Source organism: Ptychodera flava, chromosome 21 (genome assembly GCF_041260155.1).
Source record: "Ptychodera flava strain L36383 chromosome 21, AS_Pfla_20210202, whole genome shotgun sequence".
In the NCBI taxonomy this organism is placed as follows: Eukaryota; Metazoa; Hemichordata; class Enteropneusta; family Ptychoderidae; genus Ptychodera; species Ptychodera flava.
Genome location: NC_091948.1, coordinates 28,424,204 through 28,442,015, shown reverse-complemented (window position 1 = coordinate 28,442,015; position 17,812 = coordinate 28,424,204). Strand labels below are relative to the sequence as shown.

General features: G+C 39.5%; 1 protein-coding gene across 5 annotated transcripts in view; it reads right to left on the bottom strand.

Annotated features, from left to right (window-relative positions):
* LOC139121920 (polycystin family receptor for egg jelly-like) overlaps positions 1-17,812 on the bottom strand; it is a 302,374-nt gene that overhangs the window by 232,757 nt on the left and 51,805 nt on the right. For 4 of the 5 annotated variants that reach the window (XM_070687234.1, XM_070687233.1, XM_070687235.1 and 1 more), the window contains exon 2: positions 12,624-12,950. The exons of the other annotated variant lie outside the window; for it this stretch is intronic. In XM_070687234.1, the coding sequence (XP_070543335.1) occupies positions 12,624-12,950 (327 nt within the window). The remainder of the gene's footprint in view (positions 1-12,623; positions 12,951-17,812) is intronic. 5 annotated transcript variants of the gene reach the window in all.

The following is a 17,812-nucleotide window of genomic DNA, read 5'->3' as shown; positions in this document are numbered from 1 at the left end:
AATACTGGCGTAACGCTGACTACCGAGAGGTGCAGGCGTTCATTGGCGTCTTAGTCTGTATGGGTATCGACCGTAAATCATCAGTGGTGGATTATTGGTCTAGCGATCCCTTTCTGAGAAACCAGGGTATTTCTACTGTGATTACCCACAGTCGCTTTCAGCAGCTTATGTGATACTTTCATCTGGCAGACCCAGAGAACGATCCACGTCGTGATCCTGATGAGGCACGCCGCCGACGTCGTGTCAGGAGGATCCCCTTTATAAAATCAATCCATGGATGGAGCCCATAGTTGACAGGTGCGTAAATAATTATAAGATGGGTAGAGAGATCTCCATCGACGAGGGCATGGTGCGATTTAAGGGCCGTTCTAAATTTAAGCAGAGATTACCCCATAAGCCTGATCGAGACGGTTTCAAGATATGGCAGCTGTGCGACTCCAGCACTGCATACATCGCTAACTTTGCACCGTACCTAGGTGTGAAATTTCGGGATCGGACTGATGGGAGACGGCAGGAGCGAGGTGTGGTGAAAAGAATTACGATGGAGCTGGTCCAGCCATTCTGTGGATATAATCACAGCCTATTCTGTGATAGCCTGTTTAGCACGGTCGTTACTGCTAGAGAGCTGATGGAGACCGGGATCTACATGGTCGGGAGTTTTAACCGCCGTAATCGTCGCACCATGCCCCCTCAATTAATTCCGCCGGGTAAGAGGAAGCGCCTTCCTCTGTCTGTTGGGGATATGAAAGCCACGACCAGAACGGACTCTCGTCTTAACATCACTGCTTATCAGGATAGTAACGCTCAGGTGCTGATCTTGAATACGGTCTATCCACCCTTGGAGTGCGTGCCAGTGGGGGAGGGAGACGAGCAGCGACAAGTGCCTCTGTCGCTGTATAATTATCGCCGGTACATGGGAGGCGTCGACCGAGCCAACCAGAAGCGCAAGTACTTTCACACTGGGCGCAAGAACCACAGATGGTGGACATATCTGGCATGTTACCTGATTGATGTTGCCCTGGTAAATGCATATATATGCTTCAAGCATGTACACCCTGATAGTAAGCTGACCCATAAGAGGTTTCATCTGCGTGTCGGGAAACAAATCATTGGCGGTTATTGTGGGCGATCGCAGCCCAGTGTGAGAGAGGTCGAGGCCACCGTTTCTCTTGCCTCGTACATAAATCCACAAAATCAGCCGATGCACGTTGTCAGCCGTTTGGAGGGGCGGCAGAAATGCTGTAAAGTATGCAGCAGAGAGGGTAAGACCACTGCGAGCGGACGACTGTCTGAGACGTCCAAAGGATGTAGTCTGTGCGGGGTTCATCTTCACGAGGGCGAGTGTTTTGCGGCTTTTCATCATCGCATGATGCTACGAGGTAAGAGGAGCGTTGGCGTGCAGACCTCTACTCACACAGCCCCGACGACACCCATCAGCAAGAGAACCCGACGTAAATAACGGACAGGGGACAGCTTCGCCTAACAGTGGCTTGACTGTATTCTTAACACGGACCATGATCACATTTTGAGCACGGTTGTGCCGTTTGTTTGTGCTTTACGATCCCGCTGATTGTAAATTGAAACACGGATTATTTTGTACAATCCCCCGATTGTAATCTTTGTAACACGGACCATGCACTCGGACGTCGAGACAGACTCTGAGATTTATTATTCGGCATAATGTAAATTATTCCCGAATAAAATACTATCTATGGATCGCATATTTTCGTTTGTTTTGTTTAGACGGATTATTTGTACAATTCCCCCTATTATAATTTTTGAAACACGGATCTGCCACCCCGATTGTAATTTTTGAAACACGGACCATGCACTCGAACGTCGAGACAGACTCCGAGATTTATTGTTCGGCATAATGTAAATTATTCCCGAATAAAATACTATCTATGATCGCATATTTTCGTTTGTTTTGTTTTTACCCCCACTTTCGTTTTTGGCAGATCCGTAAGGACGCTATAGTAATGGATGAACGTGCGTTGTATCACGTGGGAGGGGCACAGCCCAACGAAGGCTGTGCTAGTGCGACGTAGACGTTGTACCAACCATCTGTCGTTTGGGTTAGTGCATAGAGCAGTTGCACTGTCCAGAGCTAAGGTGGTACAAAACTGCACCTTAGTAACAACTGCACAACTAACCTGTTAGGAAACGGTAACACTAACGAGCTAAGTGTGCACTGAACTGGCCAAACTACGTACACGCCTTCCTTCAATGGCGAAGCTATGTCGTTGACACTACGTCAAAGCAGACTGCACTGTGCGACTCTTCCAAGTCGTTCAAAGTACGTGGCCAAGTGACACAACCCAGGGGAAACAGGACAGGTTTGAGGGTGCTGCCGCACCCATAGCACTAACCCCTGGGTCTTCTACTAACCCACGAGTGAGGTGATGTTTCCCCGGTGTGGCCGTGCGTGCCGGCGAACGAGCTTTACTTCCGCAAAAGTAAGCTAGAAAAGGGCATAAAAGTGCACGTCCCCCGGGGCAAACAACGCCCGTGACCTCGTCATTTTCTGGACACAACCTCATCAGCGGTTGCCCCTCTATATGGGCATGCAAAAATTTTTGAAGTCTAACACGTATATGGTCGGTAATCGTACCCCGAAAATGCGGTATTTTCCCGCCAAATGCCTGGCAGGAAAGCGTGCAGGAGAGCCTATCTTCTGTAGACACGGAAAAGGGGGCCGGTTTTGACCGACTTGGCAGGATAACGGACAGGGGCGCTCGGCAGGAAAAGGGTTAATTGCCTTTGGTCAAGTCCTTCAAGCTCTATATGCCAAACCGTGAAAACTTACATATCAGCTATGCAAATTATGAATTAGCTGACACGAAAAAGCAAAATGACTTTCAATACTGTTGTAACCTGGTAGAATGATCAATGTACACAGCAGCATGTTTCGCAAACTTTTATCAAGTAAATGCCAGTATATATCCCTAATTAGGAAGGTTCATTAAGTATGCAAATTGGGAATTGGCTGAAATAAAAATGTCAAATGACTTTCAATAATCTTGTACCATAGTATCTTTAATGTACATGGCAAGTTTTGTTGACTTTGGTCAAGTCAATACAGATAAATATCCCTTATTAGAAAGTTCATCAAATATGTAAATTCATTAGGGGACGACTGCATTAACTTGCATGGTTACTGAAACCCAAGTCCTTGCCTGAGCAACTCGGGTGATAAACAGAAGACTTTTAATCCCCAAGGTGTGAATGTTCCATTGTTATGTTTATCTAATCCAGCTGGTGCTATTGTAGTGCCATTGTAGGAAAGGCAGGTCTGTGAAATTGATCCTCTAGGGAAGTCGGGTATTCCTAAGTTATGGAGCCTTCCCGTAATGAGACATTGGCTGAAGCAAAAATTCTTAACGAATTTCAATAACATGTATTATAGTATCTGAAATATATGTAGAAAGATTCATCAACTTTGGTTGAGTCAATTCAGATATATATCCCCAATTAGAAATGTTCATTACATATGCAAATAAGGAATTGGCTGAAATAAAACTAGTTAATGAACAAACAGAAGACTTTTAATCCCCAAGGTGTGAATGTTCCATTGTTATGTTTATCTAATCCAGCTGGTGCTATTGTAGTGCCATTGTAGGAAAGGCAGGTCTGTGAAATTGATCCTCTAGGGAAGTAGTGTATTCCTAAGTTAATGGAGCCTTCCCGTAATGAGAAATTGGCTGAAGCAAAAATTCTTAACAAATTTCAATAACATGTATTATATAGTATCTGAAATATATGTAGAAAGATTCATCAACTTTGGTTGAGTCAATTCAGATATATATCCCCAATTAGAAATGTTCATTACATATGCAAATATGGAATTGGCTGAAATAAAACTAGTTAATGACTTTCGATAACGTTATATCATAGTATCTTCAATGTACACTATGCCATCGTTTGGGCCAATCAGGTGGCCCACTTTTAGGTCCTTGGCAAACAAAAAGGCTTCCAGCAACACAGATTTCGCATACTCAACTTTAACACTTTGAGACGAAAAATTTCAATGGTGGCCAAATTTTCCCGCATTCGGAAAATGATCTTTGAACTCTTTGCTTGCAAATGGACCGCGTGGTTTTGATTTCTACTGCTGTTTTCAGGAGTTAGAGGCGATCTTTAAGGGCGCAGTATAGAAAAAGATATAGATTTTCATTCCCACGGCTTCCAATCCTGGAAAAACCTCTCTGATAAGCAGTGAAGGCAACTAAAAATGACAACAGAGTTGAAATACGGGTTTCTTGCAATCTTTCTAGTGGTCTTATTCCTTATGTGGGATATCGGACCACAGGCGGGCGAAGATTGCATTATAAGTGCGCCTACCAAAACTCACTGCATGGACATCACATTTACGAAATCAAAGTCCAAAGTCAACTACTTCATTGTTAGAATAAGAGAGGTTTTCCATCACACGGGAGCATATCACCACAAATTTTGCACAGATAACGTTGCACTGGCATTGAAAAAAGGTGCATGGGAACGCGGGCAGTTTCCCTCGCTATGGGTAGGAAATGCAGTGCTCTCCCTGAATAAGGTAACAGGGGCGTGGCGCCCTCTTGTAAATTCCGAGCGCCCCCTTGCCAGAAATGAAAAAGATTTATTTTTTTTGAAAAATAAAACAATAAAATGTACGGGAAAAAAGTTGACAGTGATTTACAAGCAAAATGCGAGCGTGAGCGTCGATCCTGCAGACTGCAAACGTAATTCTCATCGATCTTGCAAATCTTGCGAGTTTGTGATGTCATCCGAGATCATAAGCCCATGTGCAACTCATCGAAGGCAGCCATATTTGCATGGCTCAGTCCGTAACGTTACGTTAGCCACGGTCCTATAGGGACCGTGCATTAGGTAACCGACTTAGCTGAGTAAACATGGCAAGGAGCTGGAGGGTAACCAAGGACAGCAGAGTACACTGAAGTTTTTATAGGAGGTTAGAATTTCGTTTGTGTATACCTTCCCAGAGCAAAACAACCTAATTTTAGGCTCGGTCGGACGTGTATCAGGATGAGAACACGTGAGTGTTATGGTGCTAATTTTGACATCGATGAATAAATGTATTTCTCTAGACTCGCTATGTTTTCGTTTTCAAAAAATGTAATCTTCATTGAAATCCGTGAACTGTAATAAAAGTTATGGAACACTGTTTCCGATCTCTTTTCCTCATGTGTTTTTTATACGAAAAAAATCTGAAAAAATGCTCCCCAAGCCAGAGTTTTATGGTCACCGTGATCATTTTGACATCGATGAATAAATGTATGTCTCTCGCTATGTTTTCATTTTCAAAAAATGTAATCTTCATAATTGAAATCAGCGAACTGTAATAAAAGTTATGAAACACTGTCTCAGATCTCCTTTCCTTTGAATTTTTTATACGAAAAAAAATCTGAAAAAATACTCCCAAAGTGCCACCAAATAACACCATTTTAATCTCTGTTTTTCAAAAGCTCCAACGGCAGGAGGGGGGACACCCCCTCCTGACCTCCCCCCGCGACCGCTTGCGCGGTCGCTTGTGGGGCTTCGCACCACGTCTTCGCCCTCTTCTAAAAAATTACTGGGGAGAACACTGAAATGCATTGAGCAAGACACACTTCCAGGTTCACCAAAAAACGAGGATCCCATTTACGGGGCGCTCAAATATAACTACATGTATTTGCTGTGATACATAGCAGAGGCATATATGTTTGTGATGCTGAGAATAACATCAGTAAATAAATGACAGGTTTTAAAAGTTGACGTTTTTTGCGATCAAACAGACTTCTGAAGGTAGCTCACTTGGGGAACACGTCATCCTGACCGCTGTCCGCTTCAACCCCAGTAATTCACACTGGTTTTGTTCAACCCTGGTACCCAAGTCACTTCGACCCGGTCACTTTTTTAACTATATGTGACATTTTACAGAATATTTAACGCAACTTTGCTAGAGAGAATTGATGGTGTTTCTGTGATAGAACTGTTTGCTTCGAAATGATAGTTTGGCCGCTGAATGTTTGCACCACAGCCTAGTGCCTACATGTCTGCGGAGACAATTCAACATGTTCCACAACGAAGCCAAGACAAAAATTGAACATATCAATAAAACGGCTTCAAAAGGCTGAAATACGCGATACTCGATGAAGAATGAAGTTTGTGAAATGAAATTAAAATTGACAAAACAAGTGTTTGTCTCGGGTAGTACTACTTGAACTACATGTATTCTACAGACTTTTTTTCCGCACAGTGCAGTATTTGTCAGTGACAAAATAATCTTTGCAATACATTTTTTGCGATGAGCTGGAAATTTGATTAATATCGAGTTAATATACCGTACATAAATATACTGTTATTTACTGGGACATGTTTATTTTCTCAATCCGCAATGTGCGGACAACGTGCTGAAGTACATTGACTGTTCATGTCAACGATCGTTTCTCCCACCAGGCAGATCGAGTTTCTGTATCCCGTTCAACAACGCTGTAGGCCTACCTCAATCACGCGATAGTGATGCTATGTAGCTTTGCAGTATTGAAAACTTATCATAAAATGGCCACCAAATCTAACCGTAACACGAATTGTCGGGATTATCATACGGATCCGCGAAAAAGACTGCAAAAGTAAGACTTATGAATCTTCATCAGAATTGAACACATCATGATTGTACACGAGTACCAACCGTGAATGCAGGTTGAGCTCGGCCGTTACACAAGCTATTGAAGCATGGTACACTACATGCACTGCCGCAATGCCGATCGTATGCATTCCAAAGCCTATCCCGGAATTTATTTCACAAACAATCTCGCCTTTTTAATCTGACACAGTTAGAATTTTAAAATGTTTACAAAGGAGAGCAAACATGCTTTTATGGACAATGGCGAGCACGTTTCTTGGCGAAGCAAAATCAAAACACGGCAGAAGTACATGAAGTAGGTCACGGCCTTGGACTCTGTACACGAACCTGATTGGACACTTGAATACCTTTGACCCAAACCAAATATTCATAAGCACTTCTATATTTAGGGTCGGGCGAGTGATAATGCCATGAGGTTAGTAGTATAGGGTGGAGAACGTATGTAGCCATTTCTGGCGATCGAGCAGCGAGAGAAACGATCAATCACCAAAGCTATTAATCCTAATTTGCTAAACGATATTTTGTCTTGAATAGCTGGTGCTGAGTCGAATCGAAGTTGAAACCAGCATTAGCTCATTTCACAGTGCCCTCAAACAGTCGATCTTGTCAATCAATCGTTTTCATTTGTCATACACGGCGTTAGCGAAAGCTCTCTCATCAACATGAAACAAAAATTAAAACTTTCATAACTTCATTAATATCCAAGCCACGCCCATCAAAACCTTTTCAGTTCTTGCCATTTAGATCCTGAAGCTGTGTACAAAATTTGGTTGACATCCCTTCAGCAGTTCTTGAGATATTGGGTATACAGACAGACAAACATACACACCACACACACACACACACACACATCGGTAAACCATATGCTCATGTGTGAAAACACATGAGCAAATAATGACAAAAATTGCCCCAAAACAGTAATATTTCCAATTTTGTGGTAATTTTAACAATTAGAAGGGTAAAACCCTTGCAAACATCCGATCCAAATTTGAGAGCAATTGGGCTAGCGGTTTCAGAGAAGAATAAATTTTACTTAAAATGAGCACACATAATTCATAACACTGATTTTGATCAACCTGAGGAACCTGTATACCAAATATCAAAGCTATCAGATTAGTTGTTTTTGAATAAAAAAAATTTTGACCCAAAATTCAGAAAATTGCCCAAAAATTACAAATATGAAAATTTCAATTCAATTTGTATAAACTTGACCGAGGTCATCCTGAGGAACATGTATACCAACTTTCAAAGCAATCAGATGAGTGGTTTCAGAGAAAAACATTTTTTGACTAAAAACTGAAAAAAATTACCCCAAAAATAGAAACATGCAAATTTCATCCCAAATTTTAAAGACTTAATTTAGAATACCTAAAGGAACATGCACACCATGTTTCAACCCAATCTAATCAACGGTTACAGAGTTTTAGCAATTTGCAGTGTTTTCTCTTTTTTCCCCTCATTTGCATATTTTTGACACTGACTAGTTCATTTGAACAAATTCGCATCTCCATCCCTAGGTGCACCTGTACACAAAATACTAAAGACAGTAGGTGCTGCGGTTTAGGTGTTTTTGATGTGGACGGACATACATACATACATACATGTACCAGGTTTTTTTGTAATGGCTCCAGGCATCTCTAAGATATCTGTGTTAATGGATGGATGCATGCACGCATGCACGCACGGACATAATCAAACCTATAAGATGGTGTCCATGGGGACTAATTAATACCAAATATAAAGTACAATCAGCATTTTTCTTTTCTGTTACACAACGCAATGCGTAGAAAGACTGTGTATGGCGTAACAGCCATTAGTGTGGGAAACGCCTCCTAGCAAGATTTAAGTCAAGGAGATCGAAGGTAATATTTTCTCACCAGAATTGCTTGTAAAGACCTTTTTGAGGAACAGATTTCAGCCTGATCAGTGCTACTGTTGTCTATGAACCCACAAAATATCCGGTGAGTTTTGAGTTTACAGCTGAATGAGTTTTCAAAGCAACTCTACTGGCCTTGAGCATACAAGGGCGTAGCCACTGCAAGGCAAATCTATAAGGACAATTACCAAGGACACATTAACACTCATATGGACACTAATTGAAGCCAAACATGTTTGATTTAGGACTTATTAGTTTAGTTGCTTTAGTGATTGTATTTTCATGCAACTTTGATTTAGTAATAACTGTCGTAAAGCAGTAAAATTGATCATATACTCTGTAACTTAAGTCAAGGCTGTTTATGCAAGATGTTGTGAACAAAGTAAGCGTTCAGTCACCATTACGGGGCGTTTACTGAGACAGGTCCTATGATTTGACCAACTAACTTGACTTTTGACCCCTGGGTCACTACAGAGTGTGAATTTAGCTTATAGTTCTTATTTTTCTGTATTTTCTTTGAGTTCAGTTAATCATTCCAATACGTTCTTAAACGTCCTCTGGAAGGCATTCTTATATTCAAACAAGTCATTGACAATGACATAGTCCCCACTTGTAATAGGAGTATTAGTCTTGAGGGGGCAGGGAAATGAGGTCATTAAGAAGTATCACTAAAGTGTATATGTTCAGATCTATGGACACATAGGTCTATGTCATTGTTCCAAATTTGAAACAAGAGGCATGTCTAAGTTATGGTTCTAAATCGGGAAAAAAGATCAAACCTCTAGCTGTATTGGCCAGCCAAGAAATACATATGTGCATAATAAATGAGGTACAAGATGTGACATCTTAAGGTCTATTATCCTATCAAAATTGAAGAGTAAAGAACTTGTGATTACTGAGTTATGCATATATATGCATATTCAAGATCTAAGGTCATCAAGGTCACGTGACATTTTGAAAAAAAACATTGTATTGCTAAGTAATCCATATATGCCAAAATTCAGACCTCTAGCTCTATTGGCTTGCCCACAATTATATATGGGCATAATTAACGAGGTAAAGCATGTGTTGTCATAAGGTCTCCCATCCTACTAAATATAAAGGACATAGCACTTGTGGTTACTTATTTATTGACATAATCGTGTATTTTAGGTAAAAGGTTATCGAGGTCACATGACATTTTGTCAAAAAATTTCTATCCTATAGTCTATCCCTATATACTAAAAATCATACATTTACCTGTATTGGCTTGTTCAAAATTAGATATCGTCAAATAGATATGCACATAATGAATCAGGTACAATATGTGGCGTCATAAGGTGTCCCATCATACCAAATATGAAGGGTGTAGCACTTGTGGTTCCTGAGTTATGGACAAATATGTATATTTGGGGTCAAAGGTCACCGATGTCACGTGACATTTTGTCAAAAAAATTGTATTGCTAAGTTATCCCTACATACCAAAAATCAGACCTCTAGCTCTATTGGCTCGCTCAAAATTAGATATGCACATAATTAATGAGGAACAATATATGGCGTCATAAGGTGTCCCATCATACCATATATGAAGGGTGTACCACTTGTGGTTACTGAGTTATGGACAAATATGTATATTTGAGGTCAAAGGTCACCAAGGTCACGTGACATTTTGTCAAAAAATTTTAAGTTATGCCTATAAGCCAAAATCAGACCTCTAGCTCTATTCGCTCACTCAAAATTAGATATGTGCATAATTAATGGGTACAATATGTGGCGTCATAAGTTGTCCCATCATACCAAATATGAAGGGTGTAGCATTTGTGGTTACTGAGTTTTGGACAAATATGTATATTTGAGGTCAAAGGTCATTGAGGTCACATTACATTTTTTCAAAATAATTGTATTGCTAAGTTATCCCTATATACCAAAAATCAGACCTCTAGCTCTTTTGGCTCGCTCAAAATTACATATGCGCATAATTAACGAGGTACAATATGTGGCGTCATAAGGTGTCCAATCATACCAAATATGAAGAGTGTAGCACTTGTGGTTACTGAGTTATGGACAAATATGTATATTTGAGGTCAAAGGTCATTGAGATCACTTGACATTTTGTCAAAAAAATTGTATTGCTAAGTTATCCCTACATACCAAAAATCAGACCTCTGCTCTATTGGCTCGCTCAAATTAGATATGCACATATTAATGAGGTACAATATGTGGCGTCATAAGGTGTCCCATCATACCAAATATGAAGGGTGTAGCATTAGTGATTACTGAGTTATGGACAAATATGTATATTTGAGGTTAAAGGTCACCAAGGTCACGTGACATTTTGTCATAAAAATTGTATTGCTAAGTTATCCATATATACCAAAAATCAGACCTCTAGCTCTATTGGCTCGCTCAAAATTAGATATGCACATAATTAATGAGGTACAATATGTGGCGTCATAGGGTGTCCCATCATACCATATATGAAAGGTTTACCACTTGTGGTTACTGAGTTATGGACAAATATGTATATTCGAGGTCAAAGGTCACCAAGGTCACATGACATTTTGTCAAAGTGTCTGAGATATCTGCGTGAACGGATGGACTCACGGACTGACATGACCCAATCTATGAGCCCCCTGGACTTTATCTGTGGGGACTAAAAACTGTGTCACTGCATCCTTTTTGCAATATGAATACGATGAGAAACTAAATTTTTATTTATCTTGGCCTTATACATGGGAGCCTATGTACTGCCTTATACATGGGAGTCTATGGACTGCCTTATACATGGGGGTCTATGGAGGTGAAAACTAGTGTGAAAATCTCAGTAATACTTTATGGGTCGCCTGTGCTTATACATGGGAATCTATGGACTGCCTTATACATGGGGGTCTATGGAGGTGAAAACTAGTGTCAAAATCTCAGTAATACTTTATGGGTCGCCTGTGCTTATACATGGGGGTCTATGGACTGCCTTATACATGGGGGTCTATGGAGGTGAAAACTAAAAAGTCCTCTAACATGGCCAAATTTGATCGCATTGTGAAACAAATCGACGTGCATCTGTATGAGGTAGGGTACTATCCTTGTCCCAAGTTTGAACAAAATCGCTCCAGGCGTCTATGAGATATCTGGGTGAACGGACGGACGCACAGACGCACGCACGCACACACGGACGCACGCACGGACGCACGGACATGACCAAACCTATAAGTCCCCCCGGACGGTGTCCGTGGGGACTAATAAACCATGTGATGATTAGATTGGATATTTGCTTCCTCTTATATTAAGAGGGACGCATTACTGGCTATTGCACAGTAGTTGCAGACAAATCATTTTGTCTTAAGGAATTTGTTTGCGCACTATAGAGTGTAACTGATAACTGGGTGCAATGTTGTGAAGAAGAAATGTTAGAAAGTTACTAACAAGAGATAAGGCAGTCTGAGATGATTTTTTTGATTTAAATAGTGAAGATGAATACGGTGATAGTGATAAAGATTCTGCATTTGATGAAGAAGAATATGCTGACATGTAATTACATTTCCATACTGTTGCCTATACAATATGGCTTCTCATTCATTATGAAATAAATTATCAATCTTAACTTTCAGTGTATAATCTGCAGTAGTCTGAAATATAGTCTTCTTTCTGGAACTGAGGTATATGATGGTCAAAGTTTTGAATGGGTTCGGGCCTGTCAGCAACAATTTTCGTCTGTTGTCACTGTTTTTTCCCTCTGACGGAAAAATGTTCTACATCCCTGGTAACAGCCATGTTTGATGATTGAGTCAAACTTAGGTTATCCAAATTGACAAATGACCCAGTGTGACACTGAGTTGTAGTTGAACAACAATAGTTGATATTGGGAGTAGCTGTTTAAGGTGTCATTGACTACAATCGGAAATCTCATTGACTACAATCGGAAATCTAGGTATTCAAAGGCTTACCGGTACATATAAGCATTTTCATTCTTACTAGTTATCAATACCAGTCTGCAGCCTTTGATGCAATATACGCTATCAAACTTAAAAAGCTTCTAACAGCAGACAAACTAGCACATGACAGTAAATGATCCTATTATATAAATATCTCTTGTTATATATGGCAAATCAGTTAAAAAGAAGGACAAAAAATAATTTTAAAAATTACTCGACCGAATCTCCTTATCCCGGACCACATATACTCGATCCTCTTCTGGCACACGACGAGATTTGATTGTAGGTTGAAAAAAAATTACACCAATATTAGGGCTTGCTACTGTCATGTATTTTGTTTGTTTTCCTCCTTCTGAGTATTCATTGGTTGTAGTACGACTCGTAAAATATGAAGACGGGTCACCAGGTGCTAGAGGTATTCTACCAAATGACGTATATCTTTCATCTCTTGTAAAGTTCCATTGAACAGCACCAAAGAAACGTAGAGATACATAGTTCCCTTCATAAGTAACCATTACATGATAACTGTCATTCTTGGCACCTGTAACAGAACACAATATGCCCGCAATGTATTCCTAAGAGCCATCAAAACATTTGGGGAAGCTTACAACAAAATATAACCATAAAGACAGTGTGCTTCAAGTTGAAAAACAATTAATGTGTGAAAATACCACAAATATGAAGGATAAATTCGGATCAATAACTTTTGAACATTTTCCTATTCAGCTTTGTGAAACACACACCATACTGCCTAATGATAAAAATAACAGTGTTTATTGCAAATGAAAGGAATCCAGCGGAAAACTGCTCGTACATACAACAAACTTCAAATCTTCTCTCAAAAGTATGCTACACAAAAGCAAATAAAGTTTAAAAAACTAACTACAACATTGGCAAGGGGACCTTCAGCCAGGCAAGCGGAGTGCAAAGAGGGGGGCAGTTGATGACCTATAGCTATGGTCAGGCAACTGCCCAAAGTTGGATCCATCCTGCAAGGCCGAAAGTATGGGGCAAAATTTCCAAGGAATGGGGGTTAGGATGGAATGGGGGTAATAGGATGGAATCCGACGCCCAAGCCAGGGAAGAATAACCGAAGTGACCCCAAGAAAGAGGGAATGCGTGGAGATGTGAAGGGTAACAGATTATGTGTCAATAGGTTAATTGTTACCATGCAAGGGATGGTATCAGAATGACACAGGTGTGATAGATGTGTGTCAATGATGTAAACAGGGAAGTTCGAGTCCAACTGGGATCATAGGCGTTATGATACCAGCCCAGGGGAGCCGTCTTCAGGGGACAGATCAACTGTACAAGCCCTGGGTTGAAACATTGGAATGAGACAGAGATGAGGAACTCAAACCCAGGGAATGATAAGCAAGTATCATACGAGCCTTGGGGAGTGGGGTCCCAGGGGACAGCTTAGACTAAGGTTGACTGGACGAACCTGGGTGGGAAACCGGTATTGATAAAGGAGTAGGGTCCTGGGTTATAGACAAAATGAGCCAAGCTTTAGGTGGTAACCAGATATGAACTGAAAATGCTCACGTGTTTCACTATATGTTGCAGTTATGTGTAAATTTGAACCTTTGCCACATGTTTGTAACTTCATTGAAAATATTATGATCAACATAAAAATAGCGCCAATGGCACTTGATCACAACTGGCACATTGTGAAACTACTCTATCTCTGGGTACACCTGTACATGAAATACTGAATGGGTAGGTGCTGCAGGTTTGGAGTTTGTCAGTAAATGCACACACAAAACAAAGTCCCGAAGTAGCAAATTCCAGCCATTTTCAAACCACACTGTTTGTCAGTGGGGTAAGCAATATTCGCAAAAATCACATTTCCAGGCTAATAGACTATGTTTTACGAAATCACACGTCCTTATCACAAAATAAAACGATCTTTGTCTTTAAATCAATGCGCCAGTAAACAGGTCCAGCAGCTAGTTATGTCATCAAGTCTGTAATGTTAAGGGTCCTAACAAATGTGAGAAATCTAAAACATTAAATATGTTGTTTTTTATCAATTTTATTACCAAAAGCGCATGAAATCTCTGATACTTTGAATCAGCCATCCTGCATATTTCTAACATTCATCAAAACCTCATTTCTGTTCCACAACTCATTAAATAGTCCACAATGCAGGATTGGTGTACATTCCAAAACTATATATATGAAAGACCCCTAAAATCAATTAGTTAAAGGGGGTTAGAAATTTCCCAAAACTATCTAACCGCTGCTCCGTTTGGCTCCATTTTTCGGAATCGGAACTTTGGAACCAGTCTGAATATCTGTACCAAATATCAATGCAGTCTGTTCAGCGGTTTTTGACTTTTTGTCGTTTACGGAAAATGGACACTGTCAAACACCGGTTGAAGCTAACCCTATATCACAACTTCCAGATGTGATAATGACCTATGGTCATTATGTTAAAAATATACCGCCAATGGCGCTTGGACATAATGACCGCCTAGTATTATCGGCATTTATCAACAACCACACTCACTGTGAATTAGACAGACCACGAAGTCAATGAGCAACATATAGCTGAAAGACTATTTTTCACATTGCGATGTTAAGCTCATTTTTATGAGAAAAGAGACATGTATATGTATATGGAGAAAAAGCAGAAGACATATTTGTAAATTGTTTGTTAAGTGACAATCATATATGCATCTCTTGAAATTTTGTGGTTATAAGGTATAACACTAGTGTAAGAATAATGAGGTTAGAATAAGTTAGTAAAGCTAAGTTGACAGTAATTAAGATTACAAAATTATACACTAAGCTGGGTAAATCTGATTGAAATAAATGTTGAAAAGTAGCAAAGTCATGGTCATCTTTTGTCTAATACCTTGTGTAAGTTCATGAACTTTACATAAATCTTGCTGTAGATTTGTTGCTAATGGGCAATAACTGTGTTTCAGATCATTTGAGAGCAATCCATCCATGACAGGTTTAAATTGTTATGTACTTCTATTTAAAGGAGAGAAACTTCTCAAATAATTTTTTTCCCTGTAATTTGCTGTGAGAACACATGGACAGATGCTCAGGACTCTATGCTGGTGCTACCTTGATAACTAACCTACAACTTGTAACGTCATTGTCTAACCTGTTCACCCCAATTTCCTGTAGACAGGTCCACACTCTCCATTGATAACAATGGGTTTGGGCCGTACCATTGTAGTGAAAGACTGTAACATGTGAGGTTGTGGATACTTAATCTCTGGAATGTCAAAGTCTGTATATTGACTCAAGGATGTTTACTTAACACATGCCTAGGGTCATCTCAAAAGTGAGAATCTAAACTATGAAATATGTTTTTTTTAATGCTTTTGATGCCCAAAAGTGCATAGAAATCTCTTATACTTCGAACCAGCCATCCTGCATATTTCTAACATTCATCAAAACCTCATTTCTGTTCCACAACTCATAAAATAGTCCACAATGCAGGATTGGTGTACATTCCAAAACTACATATATGAAAGACCCCTAAAATCAATTAGTAAAAAAGGGGGATTAGAAATTTCCCAAAACTATATAACCGCTGCTCCGTTTGGCTCCATTTTTCCGAATTGGAACCTTGGAACCAGTCTACGTATCAGCATCAAATATCAACGCAGTCTGTTCTGCAGTTTTTGACTTTTTGTCGTTTACGGAAATGGACGACATCAAACACCGGTTGAAACCACCTCTATATCACAACTTCCAGTTGTGATAATGAACAATAATCACCGCCGAAAGGTCATGAAGTATACAAATATGTAATTAGCTGAAATAAAACTATTAAAGTTCTTTGACTGCTGTCATTGTATCACCATTTTCAGAGTTCGCGTTTATGCAAAAATCGTGCGTATTTACGCATTGAAATTGACTCTCTACGCATTTTTTTCATTGTTATGCGTTTTCTATACGCAAAGGACAACACCGAAAGCACTCCAAAAGACTGTGCTTAGGTGACAACCAGACGAAATTTGATGCAACACATTTCTGTCAATCACACATTTTGTGTGGAAAGTTTCAGATTCTCTGGGCGTTGTCTGAAAAATCGGCATCATAGTTCACACGTTATCACGTTAGGCACATTATCATGTCAGCTGTGCCTATGAATTACTTTACTAATTTTCAGGCAAGCGATAATTTCTGAAACTTATGAAACAAAGTGAGTGATTGACAGAAATGTTGCGACAAATTATATCGATGCCAACCGTGCACGATCATTGCGTCTCGCTGTTCCCAAATTTTGATCAAGCAGAATATGCAGCATGGTGTCGAAGCAGACAAATCTGTTTTTTTTTCAACTTTGCTCTACGAGTCCGTGAAAAAAAGATTCACTGGTAGAGCTCGTCGGAATCCCGATAAATTTTGAACACTTCAGAAGTGTCCGGATAAGCTGCCATAACTCTAACTTTTGGGTTGCCCGATGTGTTTTGACGGTCGCATGTATACCCTTCGCTGTTACGTTTCAACATTGTTCAAGTTGTTCTTTGAACTGTTTTCATTAAAATAACGTTACATCGTATAATCCGAATATGTAGTTAGGTTTATTCAACGGCACATTGTATTTTGCAGTCAGTTTTTTCATCAATCGAGTGCGGAAGTGAAATTACACACTCAAATCCAGCCATTACACAATTTTAGCAGACTAATGTGTATGCCGTACGCAATGAGAAAAAAGTCATTGCGAACACTGCCATTTTATATAGCAAGTGCAATTACCGTTGGCCAAGTCCTTCAAGCCATATGTGCCGAGCTGTGAAAGCTCATTAGATATGCAAATTATATATAAGCTGACATGAAAATGTGAAATGACTTTCGATATTGTTTTAACCAGGTATAATCATCAATGTACATAGCATGTTTTGCCAACTTTGATCAAGTAAATCCCAGTATTTATCCCTAATAAGAAAAGTTCATTGAATATGTAAATTAGGAATTGACTTAAGTAAAAATGCTTAATGACTATCAATAATGTTCTATCATGGTATCTGCAATATACGGTATGTAGCAAGTTTTGTCAACTTTGGTCAAGTCAATTCAGATACATATCTCTAATTAGCAAAGTTCATTAAATATGCAAATTAGGAATTGGCTGAAGAGAAAATGCTTAATGACTTTCAATAACAGTGTCTTTAATGTACATAGCATTACAGACACTATAGTGTCTTTAATGTACATAGCAAGTTTCATCAATTTTGATCAAGTCAATTCAGATAAATATCCCTAATTATGAAAATTCATTTAATATGCAAATTCGGAATTGGCTGAAATAAAAATGTCTTTTGACTTTCAATAATGTTATATCACAGTATCTTTGATGTATATAGTAAGTTTCAACAACTAAAATCAAGTTAATTCAGATATATATCCCTAATTGGGAAAGTTCATTAAATATGC